Below are 12,289 nucleotides of genomic sequence, written 5' to 3'. Positions count from 1 at the left end.
TCATAAGAAGTTACTGGAATAGGGAAAAGCCCAGAAACCATGCCATGCGGGAAGAAGCTAGAAGACTTAAGAACATGAAAGCTGTTTTTAATATCAAATAAACTCTTCTGTAAAAGACAGAAAAGGTTCATTTTATCGAACTCTCTAGGGCAAAGCTAGGAACGACCAATACCGACGTCAAACATCAGGAAACACTCTGGTGAGCAGAAAGGGCCAAGTTAGAGCAGGAACTCTTGGGAAGCTGGGAGCTCTTTCTCACTAGATGTGTTCACAAGGCAGTGGGATACAATCCCGCAGGGAGTCTGGACAGGGGTTCCATACTGGAGAAGGCCTGAGCCAGATTTCTGGGGCACCTTCCAATTCTGAGTCTGATTTGTTCATTTTTGTTAGGTTCAGACTTGAGCAAGTATGAGAGATAAAAGGTCTCCCGTCCCCTCCCCCATTCACAATCAGAGGACTGGCTCAGGCCAAAAAGGAGTTAGATTTCCAAGGTTTCTTCTAACTCCAAACATCCATAATTTTAGACTTAGATCTCATTTACGCTCAAATAAATGAGGATCATGTGGTCTCTCCATTCAGAAGATCCCCACAATCCATGCCAGTGTTAAATGTCCTTAACTGGTTAAAAAAACAAAAATCACCTGAATCCCCAGTGCTTCTGAAGAGCATTTTCTCTAATCCACTTGAAAGTGGTGGTAGATAACATCTGAGTGTGATGTTATATGCAGAAACTGTAGAAAGAGACTTTTTAATATGTGAAATCTATAGTTAAATCACCACTCAGCCTTTTCAAGACTGAAGAATCCCAGGTGCTGTCGTAACTTAAAATCCTTTAATCACTGGGAGGGGATCTCTCTTTTTTTTTCCCCCCTAACATATTCCAAATTTTTCACATCTGTTTCTAGAAGTGTCTGTGCAGTGAGACAGCACCCGTGTAGAATGTGGAGGTGAAGACAAGAGTGGTTCCCTCCTGGCTGCTAAATGCAAACGGGCAAAGGTTGACGATGATGAGACTGTTATGTAGGAAACTATAGTTTCTCTATAGTTTCCTTGATGGAAACGTATTTCTATCACACATTAAGTCCTGGCTCACAAACCAAAGCCTGGAAAGCCCTGGCTGGCCCACCTTAATGTGGAGCCATATGACCAAGCCTGGGATAGTGCAGATCGATCTGTGGTCCTCCACAAGAGCCCCTGGAGAGCAGGCACCTGCTCACACTGCCACCCTGTTGACATGGACCCCAAAGCCACACTTTTCTCAAAGGCTTCACCATGCAGAGGTGCCGTCAGGAGAGCTGACTCACAAGGAGCCTGCACTCCGGGCCTGCAAGAGTCTTCCTTATTATTACACAGACATCTCATATCTGGGCCTGCAGCGCATTTCACATCTCTATTTTGACTCCAAAATGTATTAACTTTTATTCATCTGGATTTACATGATTCTTAAAGTAAGCAATACAACTGTAAGTGAACCCTGGGCCTCCCCAATGCCGGTCACAATAGTTCATCCCTCAACCTAGCATCATCCCCAATCTTCCCCATGAAAAATCTTCCCCTGCCTTTGAGTAAACTAACCTATACACCCTTTGACTGACACTGATTCACTGAAAACCAAGCACTCCCTGGGTAAGCCACCACTGCCTGCAGCTTCTGCAAGCTGGTTACTGCATAGAAATCATAGGACCCCCACTATGAAACAGAGCATTTCAAAACTCATGTGAAAAAAAAACCCTTCTACAGGACTGGCACTTACAAATTAAGAAACTCCTCACGTTTATGAGCCACCCATGATTTAAGATCCACAAAAAAAATTTCAAAATAGAAAAGAACCCTATAATTCAAAATTTTAAATCCCTCTTATCCTTGATCTATCATTTCATTTATTTAACAATCTAGGGTAGGCTAACGATACAAAAGTAAATGGAACCAAGCCCCAGTCTTCCGGGTTCTCCACTTCCTTGGGAGGAGAGCCAGACAGACAAACTAACCATCACAGCAACAGGCTCTAGTCAAGGTGTCCACTGTGAACATGAAGGGACTGAGTCCCTTCACTACTCCAGCTGAAGGTATCAGGAGATGTGGGTCCCCCAGGAAGTAACATTTGAACTAAAGCTATAATCATGAGAATTAAATAATGAGAACTGTTATCATGCCAATAGTCAGACCCACACAGAGAAGGTATGCATGTACTTTATTAGCTTTAAGTATACATAGCAGACCAACAATGCCCGGTTTAATAATAAAAAGAAAGGTAATTCCTTTGCAAAAAAAAAAAAAAAAAAAATTGTAACACAAACGTGAAGCCCTGACTCAGGTTCTATTATTTTAAGAGACTGTGCTTTTAATTTAATTTGATAAAATGGTATAGCTCACAAGATGTTTAAATACAAATGTCAAAGGATGGCATAAAGTCCACTTAGGAGAATATAAGAAGTCAGAACAATTAGCCACCTTTTACCATCTCACAGCCCATATATCTTCCCACTAGATAGCAGCAAGTGACACTACAGGGGCCATAGCAGGGCAGGAAATTATACTGAAGAGGGCTGCATTACTGGATTACAAAAGCTTTACAGAAAATGATAAATTGAGATGCAAACAAAGGAAGAGGATTTTGCTTTGTTTTGGTTTGGATTTTTTATGTCTTGCTTTGCTTTGTTTTTGTTGTCATGAAATTTGCCAGGTCATTTTTCTCTTCATGACCATGCCTGGACAATAATTAAAACATATAAATCACCCAATAAATCAAACACTGAATGATTAACGTATCTTTTCTCACTTGTCAGAAATCGGTCAGGCTAAGGAGAAATACAGCAGAAACTGAAAGAAAGCTTTCAAGTTAATATGCTAAGTTGAAAAGGATTTAGCCTTTTAAACTCAGCTGGCATAAAGCCAGTCCAAATGACCAAACAACAAAACTGCCCTCAATCTAACCGTGTCACCTTAGTAATGCCTTCTCCTAGTCCATTCCCTGATGTGGCTGGAGAAGGAAGCATTCCAATCAACCAGGCAGAACCATTTACAGAGAATCAGAAGTGATATAATAAACTCAATATAAACACATAATGTGTCTCCATTTACGGCTTCTGGAGGCATTATGGCTTCTGGAGGCACCTGATAATTCTGCATTGCCCAAATCATTCAACAAGAATTTATTCAATGCATAAAGAGCAAGGCATTGAGCTTGGCACTATTGGTTCAATGACCATATTTTTCAAACTAAAACCTTGAATATATATTTTAACAAATCATTTTATGTAACTTCCAAGTAAATGTAACAACTTGGGAGACACAGTTTAGACACTGACATACTATAATTTCCAAAACATCCTAATACTACATGTAGACAACTGAAAATTTAAATCAGAAGCAGTTGCTCCTCCCAAAAAGAAAACTGGGAGCTATACGGTCACCAAAGTCTTTAACTCTTAGAATCCTGGAACTGACAGAAATTGTTTTTAATTTAACTGCATATGAATAAAACATTCTCTCTGAATATCAACCATCATTCTTCTGGTTTCACAACTGTAGCAAGTATCTGAAATTGACAAACGCTGAAAGGTAGTATGTCATAATCTCCAGGCAGCTGTTAACATAAATCTCGATTTCTACTCATTTTTCTCTTTTGCAGAGACATGCAGAATTTCCAGCTGCAAGGGATAAATGTTCATAGAAAGTCAGATAGACCATCTTTTAAAACAGAGCTGACTATATTTTGCTGTCAGGCAAAAGAACAGACTAGAGAAATAAAAAGAAAAACACAAGGTTCCAATCTTCCCTATAACGGTCTCAAAAGGAATCCATCCAATTCCATAAATAGCATTTAAACAACTGATAACTCCTTCCTCAGAACTTATATACCTATTTTTCAAATACCTGAAAATGCATCTGTGAAATGGATTTGAAATTTGGCAATAGGTCTGCCTCTTGAGAAATCTGTATGCAGGTCAGGAAGCAACAGTTAGAACTGGACACGGAACAACAGACTGGTTCCAAATAGGGAAAGGAGTACGTCAAGGCCGTATATTGTCACCCTGCTTATTTAACTTTTACGCAGAGTACATTATGAGAAACACTGGGCTGGATGAAGCACAAGCTGGAATCAAGATTGACAGGAGAAATACCAATAACCTCAGATATGCCGATGACACCACCCTTATGGCAGAAAGTGAAGAACTAAAGAGCCTCTTGATGAAAGTGAAAGAGGAGAGTGAAAAAGTGGGCTAAAAGCTCAACATTCAGAAAACTAAGATCATGGCATCTGGTCCCATCACTTCATGGCAAATAAGTGGGGAAACAATGGAAACAGTGATAGACTTTATTTTGGGGGGGCTCCAAAATCACTGCAGATGGTGACTGCAGCCATGAAATTAAAAGACGCTTACTCCTTGGAAGAAAAGCTATGACCAACCTAGACAGCATATTCAAAAGCAGAGACATTACTTTGCCAACAAAGGTCCGTCTAGTCAAGGCTGTGGTTTTTCAGTAGTCATGTATGGATGTGAGAGCTGGACTATAAAGAAAGCTGAGCACCAAAGAACTGATGCTCTTGAACTGCAGTGTTGGATTAGACTCTTGAGCGTCCCTTGGACTGCAAGAAGATCCAACCAGTCCATTATAAAGGAGATCAATCCTGGGTGTTCATTGATGCTGAAGCTGAAGCTCCAAAATTCTGGCCATCTGATGCGAAGAACTGACTCATTTGAAAAAAACCCTGATGCTGGGAAAGACTGAAGGCAGAGGAGAAAGGGACGACAGAGGATGAGACGGTTGGATGGCATCACTGACTCAATGGAAATGAGTTTGAGTAAACTCCAGGAGTTGGTGATGGACAGGGAGGCCTGGCATGTTGCAGTCCATGGGGTTGCAAAAAGTCGGACAGGACTGAATGACTGAACTAAACTAATAGGTCTAAGTCCTCAAGTTTATAGTCCTCTGTTTTAAGCGATTACTCAGAATCCCTCACCATGGAGGAATATCAAATTTTTTATTTGATTTCTTACCTAAAATATAATTGATAGCTTATCGATAAATACAGCCTGTATGAATACAGGAGATGGAAATATAAAATAAAATGGGTTTAAAATGCTGAACATGCAAAGACTATTAAAGACAGTTTACAAACCGAAACTCTGTCTCAGTATACATCATTTCCAGTTGACTGTATTTTTAAAAAGTAGTAAAACACCTAAGAAGCAATGGCTCCTATTTTCACTTGAGCTCTCTCTAGAAATTAACTAAATCCTCAAACCAGAATAACAACATGGGTTGTTATCTGTAGTTCAGACAAAGAGTCTTACAATAACACTTTACAAAATAAAAGTATAAAAAATTCCTTAACAGGAAAGTATGCTATTTCTGTTTCCGAGTACATATTTACATGAATAGGAAACAATGTTTGACAGTTTTCCTTAGTTAACCTCATGCCAAGATCAAACCAGATTATAACATTTATCATCAAAATTTAAATTTCTGCTAAACATAGAGATCAAAAGCTTCTTCTAATAAAACTATTTTATACAGTCAGTAATTCAGTAAAGAAAACTTTGAAACAAAATGTGACATCCTAGATATTGCTAAAAGAAGTGACAGTTCCAAACAGATGCTCAAGAGAGAAGAGACTCTTTGCTAAAGGGAAGAATTTGTTTACACTTACCTCCATTCTAGTCCCACCTGTGACCAACCATTCTATCTTTTCTGTCTCCATTTCTTCAACTATAAAATGTGACATGAGCTACCACTGCAGAGACAAGGCATTCATGGATTTCAGTATTAATGGTTCTGACTATTCTTGAGTGACCCTGAAAATACATTATTAACACACTGTCATTTGTAATTCTGTGTCAGCAGTGTCTGAACTGCGGTTCCCAGGTGAGTGGATCAAGGGTAACCTTCCCAGCTCTGTATTCCCATTTCATGATCCTCTGCTCTCACCAGTGACTGATGAGTACAATTGCTGCCTGTTTACATATAGGACTATCCTGTGACGTTATAACACATAACAGTGGGATTATAGGAAGCTAGAACTCAAAAATCTCACTGAATTCCTCTTAAACATCAACAGAATGCGACTCTAGAAAATTGCTGAAAAAATTAACAAAATGATTTGCTAGTTTTTATCTAAGTTCAATATCCTGAATCTTTTTTTTTTTACATTTCTACAAGTGTCTAAAAGTTTCAAAATGGTAATTTAACTGGATTTGCTGAAAGGAAAGTAGGTCTAGAAAAATGCTGTTTTCCAAGGAGGTCACTCTAAATGGATTCTTTATTTGGTTTCATAATCAGTTTCAACTTTACACATGGCTGCCACAAAAAAGATAAGGAAAAGCATAAGAGGCCAATTATAAAAGTTACAAATGCACACTATATCAAAGTCATATTTCATATCTCTAAAATGACAAATAAACACACATCATAAATAAATAGATTTTATAAGACATATTTCTAAACTAATATAAACAATTGTTAGAGTAAACCTGAAACTAAATTCTAAACTGTTTGCTTTTTTTTCACATTTTAACTGGATGTCTTAATATAGATTGTTCTTTAAAGCAGAGGCTCTTCCGACAGTTTCCAAAAAACTATTATTTTTTAAATGTTAATTCTTCTAACTGATGGTACTTTAGAGTCACTGGAGTTTCCCAGAATCCTGGCTGCAACTGTTGCCTTAAGCCGACAAAACGTTTTGAAAATAATGCACTTGTGTTATATTTACTTTATAGTAGAAATCCTGAAAGGATTAAAGAATAGATCAATCTAATTTGTAATTAACAGCATTAATTTGCATGCTGTTCACTAAGTCCTGATAAGAATTTGTTCTCTATTATCTATGACCAAATCATGTCGCTTATAGTATTAATTAGATCAGCAGACCCCCTTTTTCACATCCAGTGCTGATGTAAACACCAGCCACCAAACAAGGAAATTTAGTCAAAGTTTCAATTAGTGACACTGAATTAATGCAGTTTTACTAAATTCAAACAGAAAACCAAATACATGGAAAACCTCAACCGATTTTAACAAACATCAGTAAAATAAATTCACAATGAGCTCTTCCTGACACACAGCAAAAAAATGGCATTATTTAATATTCCAAGAACCAAACATGACAGTTATCACTGATACAGCAGCCTCTCTCAGCTAGAAACACTAGTGGCATGAATCCCTATTTACTTAATATTCTACTTAGCAACAATCATCTTGCTTATAAGATATTAGATATCGTTCCAGAATTTCTCTACCTGTACTTTGTCTGCACAAATACTATATAAATTGACAAAACACAGAAAGACAGCTCTAGTTTGGGGGGTTTTTTTGTTTGTTTGTTTGCATTCCCAAGAGTCAGAGGCAATCTGGCACAAAGCACAAGAGTCTCCAATCTAAGGGTTTAGAGAAATTCCCCAAAAATGCTTTCCAGGAATTGACCCCTCAGCAACTTGCCACAGTATCTGGAATGTCTACCATTCAAGTAATTTGGATTAAGAGAAAAGGCCCATTACAAAATACCTGAAGATGGGAAGAGAGGAAAGGGCAAGAGATGGAACAAAACAGCAGACTCAACACATGCAGGTCAATTTCCTCCGCCTGTTTGACAGAGTCCCACAGACCATAGGGAATGTTAGGGCCACAGAACAAGATTTAAAGGCAGGACCAGGCAGAGAGGCATGAAGGGAAGCCAGAATTTGGAACGAGGCCCATGGAGCACCACTGGGACAGGGACACAGTTATTCTTCTACGTATTGCCCTTTGTCTTTTGCCTTATAATTATACAGTGTTTTCTTTTTAAAAATATCAAACAGTAAATGGATCAAGTTATTCTGATTTCCAACAAATGGCACTACCAAGATGTTTTCTCTGAATTTTTATACTTTGCACTGTTTTTATTCCAAGAACAGTCTAAATAAAACCGCTCCAGTTTAGCTAGATGAAGTAACTTTCTGATGTTATCTAAATGAATGCTTTCCCTCTCCAATGCTGCCATTCCCTTCCATTCTTTAGGTTTACGAACTGACCAGTATGTGTGAACACCTTCAAGAAGATGCTGAATATCTGAAAAATTGCACAACTGAGACTAAAACTCAGCCTACCTATCTTTCTAAAGTTGTGTTTTGGAAACACAAATCAAGAAAGCTGTCACATCATCGTATTACTACAAACAAAACCACAAGCACAGCTTTATTCATAAATAGCAGTATAATATACAATAAAAGCCAGATCACAGTAATGAAGATAACTGTAAACAAATGCCATGGCCTGCCACAATAATAATGATCCAAGTTCTTATTCCCATGTGAGAGTAAATATTATCCATACTGCTTAAAATGAAAAAATGCTTATGGAACACAAAAATTTCCCTTGCCTACATTAAAAAAATGAGTCAATCTCAGATCACGAAGATAAAGTCTAACAAAATTAAAAGTCATGGCTTCATGGCTTCATGAATTGTATCTTATCAAATTTTTGTAACTGCAAAAAATCTTTTGGTAATCCACTTTCCATTCTGAAAATACGTACTTTCTACTTGCTAAGTATATACATATATATTCACGTGGAAATGCTACGTCATAGAAGACTGATAATCAAAACAGATTATCATCTCAATTAATTGTAAAACTCATAGGTATGACAAAATGTTAAAGCCAACTTTCAATAACGCCTCTTAAGCCAACAGTAAAAAGTCTATAAGAAAGCATAAGAGGAATAGCAGTAGTATTTCCACCTTAAAATCAGGATTCATCAATAAAACATTTTCAATAAACAAAATTTTCACAAAATTTCACATCAAGATTCCTATAAAAAATATGCAAAATTAACTTTTCCTATTTTGAGTCTATTATACTCATCCACATTTCAGTTCTGCAAAAACCTGTAAACTAAATTTTCTGAATTATGGGTGGTCCTGTGTATGTATAATGAAAAGCCATTTATGATCATATGTATCCATTACTGTAAAAAAGCAAGACAGAATAACCATGGAATGGTTGCATACACTTTCACATAAACCATTAAAGACACTGAGCCAGAATGTATGAACAATTATTTTCACAATCTTCACTTGATGACAATTTTACAATTACATTAAGAAGCCACATTTGGTGACTTAAAACAGAGAACTGATCTTCTGTGTGCACATATGAGTGTTTCCTCATTGCTGACACATTTTACTGCTGCCATATAAATTGTAAGCTTTATATCAAGTTTTGAAAAAAGGTAATCTCAACATACAGACTGAAGTTAAACCTAAACTTCACACCTTAAGGGAGATAGTTGTTATTTTCTGCTATTTCAGCAAAAGGTCTTATTTTTTTTTAAATGTCAACACAGGCCCTTAACACAAAACATAATTCTGAATGAATCTGAATTGACTGTTTACATGAGAATCCATGCCTGCAGAAAGAACAGTTGTGCATCTGTAGACCTATTTCAAGTCATTTTGGCAGAGATACTACTTACTTATTTTGATGGGTCTATGAATACTGCACCGAAGCAGGAATGATTCTAATAGAACCAAAACAAGACAACACACACACACACACACATCACTTTAAAAACAAAAACAAAAAAACTGAGCAAACCTGAGTGGAGCCATGAACATTTCTGAAGTCTCTGAAGGACTTAGGCATTCATTATGCATGGTTTTTCGACTGCTGGGTTACTTCACCTAAGTGTTCATGGTGCACATGACTTCACTGCCTTGCACTCTAGTTGCTTGCTCAAGCCACATTAGATACAATCTCTGTTCTACACACAACACACAAGCATACACACACTCTATATACCAGCCCGAGCTGTTTCCAATTTCAGAGGCCCGCTCAGCGTGTAGCCCATGCCCATCCCTGCTCTGCTCAGTCCTGACCCCAGGAGTGTAGGGACGCTTACATTAAGTAGGGATACTACTTAAAGCTGGTGTATCTGCTCTGTTGCTTCATCCTTCCAGAATGTATAGCATGGTCCCTTCCCCACTCCACGAGTACAACGGAGACGATGGATTCCCGGGTGCGAGAGAGGAGACCACTACTTGTCCCCTTCCACACCCCAGGCATCCCGGCTTCTCTCCTCCAAAAACCCCAGAGCCATTGCTGCCTGGAGTCTGTGATCCCGGGGCGGGGGAGAAGAGCCAATGATAGGAATCAAATAGCCCGTTCAGGAGCGGGTGCCAGGGGCACGGAAGGGGCGAGCCGGGTGAAGTTACCAGCACCGGGGAGGTGTGCTTCGGCAGGGCAGCTATTCGAGAGCAATGACAGGTCGGCGGGGGAAGGCTGGGGGCGGCGAGGGAGGCTGGGGAACAGCTTTTCCTGTCTCTCTCAGGGCCTGGCGGGGAATCCCGGGGCTGCGGCGGCAGCCGGGCTCGCGGGTCGTCCCCCGCCTCCCACGCCCCCCGCACCCCCGGCGCGTGCCCTCCGCCGCCCCCTCAGTGCGGCCGCTCCCGCCCAGCGCGGAAGGAAGCGCCGGGCTCCCCCCACGCTCTCCCGCTCTCTCGCGAGTCCTGTGCAGGCCCTTTTCGGGGGGAGGGGAAGGGGGAGGGGGCGCAGAGGGAATTGCTGCAATAGAGCGCCGAGAGAACCCTGCCCGGGCGAGGCAGGCGGTGGAAAGCCACGGCCACATAAAAATGCCATATTAATTTTTTAAAAGCCATAAATCACCCCTCCCTCTGCAAACGAAAACCATAAACCCGATCCCATGCAAGCCCGCGAGCAGCCACCCACTTCCTATTTCTGTCACAGCAGCTACACCCTGCCAGCAACCAACCCCCCCGGGCGCCCCCTCCCGCCAACGCCACCCCCGCCACCGCCTCCCCTCGGCTCAGCCATTTGCCAACTGACGCCCCCGTAAATAAAAATGCCCCAAGTGGGGCTGGGTGGGAAGCGTGGGGGAAGGGCGCGCCAGAGAGGGGGGATTTGAGGCTTGCACAATATCCTAGAAGGTCCGTGGCTGGAGCGAGGAGAGAACCCCAGGCGGGGGGAGGGGAGGCGAGCCTCCCGGGTGCCTGCGGCACACGGTGCACCCAGGCGATCGCAGCGCGCCGCTTACCTTTCACCACCCTGTCGGTCGTCGACAACTTGGGATCAATTGCCTTGGGCTCGGACATCTCCAGCCGCCGGGGGACAGCGACGCGCTGCTCGTCCGTCCTACTGCACACCCCGACCGGACCGGCGGGCCAGACACTCAACGCCGCCGCTGCCGCCGCGCTGCAAACCGCTTGGCTGGAGGTTCTGGGCTCTGAGCTGGCTTTAAAGTTACTGCCTTCTCCGCGCGTCCCTCCTCCTCCTCCTCCTCCGCCGCCGCCGCCGCCTTCACTCCTCCTCCGCCGCCGCCAGCCCTGCCGACTCTGCTCCGGGCTGCGCGTGTGTGGTGGTTATTTATTTATTTTCTAAGCACGCCTCTCGGTTCTTCTTTTATTCTTGGGGGAAGGGGGATGGGGTGGGGAAGCGCACACACGAGCACCCACCCTGGCACGGAGATCGGGCACCGCGGAATGGAGCCCCAAGCGCGCACACTGCTGGGATTAAGACCGATCACATGGGGAGGGCCGGGGGCGAGGAAGGAGAGGCAGGGCCGCCGATGTCAGTGCCACTAGCCGCGCCTCGGCGTCCCCGGCGGCGGAGAGGCGGCCGCCGATGCTGCTGCTGCTGCCGCCGCTGCTTCCCCACACCGAGCGCCGCTGCTGATCAGCGGCCGCCGGAGACGTCCCGCCGCCTCGCTCGCCCGCGCCTGCCTCTGCCTCCCCGCGCCGCTCCTTCACTCATACAGGCACAGCCACGGAGCTCGGCAGACTCAGTCCCCGGCGCAACCTACCCTCCGCCGGCACCACCGCCTCGGCCGCCGCCGCCGCCGCCGCCGCTGCCGCCACCGCTCCCGCCTCCGCCTCCTCCCCTTCCTCCTCCCGGCCCCCTCCTCTAGCGCCGGAGCGGCCTCCTCCTCCCCGCGGAGCCCTCCCCCTGCTGCCCCTGACGTTGAAGCTATGGGCGCTCATTGGATAGCGTGAGCGTCACTCACTGCTAGCGGCGCCCTCCTCTCTGGCCCCGCCTCCCGCTCCTCCTCGTCGTCCCCGCCCCTCGCTCTGTTTTCTCTGGGCTGCCAGATCGGCGGGCCTGCTGCCTCCACCGCCCAGTCCCCCGCTCAGGTGTCACTGTTGCTGGCAGCCCGGGATTAGGGAAGGAGAATGGGCGGGGGGTCGCGGCTGGGAGGAGAGAGGCCCTGCCATGGCACCCTCCCAGCCCCATTTGGCCTTCTTCCCTGGACCCCGCACACACACCCCACGCCGCTTTGGCAACCGTGCCTTGCCGGC

The 12,289-nt window shown here is 43.5% G+C and overlaps 1 protein-coding gene across 3 annotated transcripts in view; it reads right to left on the bottom strand.

Moving 5' to 3' along the window:
* The window catches only part of PPP3CA (protein phosphatase 3 catalytic subunit alpha), a 324,455-nt gene extending 312,466 nt beyond the window's left edge, over nt 1-11,989 (bottom strand). For 2 of the 3 annotated variants that reach the window (XM_027970856.3, XM_027970857.3), the window contains exon 1: nt 11,032-11,316. In XM_027970856.3, the coding sequence (XP_027826657.1) occupies nt 11,032-11,089 (58 nt within the window). In that variant the 5' untranslated portion in view covers nt 11,090-11,316. Of the gene's footprint in view, nt 1-11,031; nt 11,317-11,796 lie in introns of those variants that run through there. The other variant, XM_060416850.1, reaches the window with a different exon arrangement.
* Nucleotides 11,990-12,289: the final 300 nt, after the last annotated feature.

The sequence above is a fragment of the Ovis aries genome, chromosome 6, assembly GCF_016772045.2.
Source record: "Ovis aries strain OAR_USU_Benz2616 breed Rambouillet chromosome 6, ARS-UI_Ramb_v3.0, whole genome shotgun sequence".
NCBI lineage: Eukaryota > Metazoa > Chordata > Mammalia > Artiodactyla > Bovidae > Ovis > Ovis aries.
Note: the sequence above shows the minus strand (reverse complement) of the source record. Positions and strands in the feature narration are given on the sequence as shown.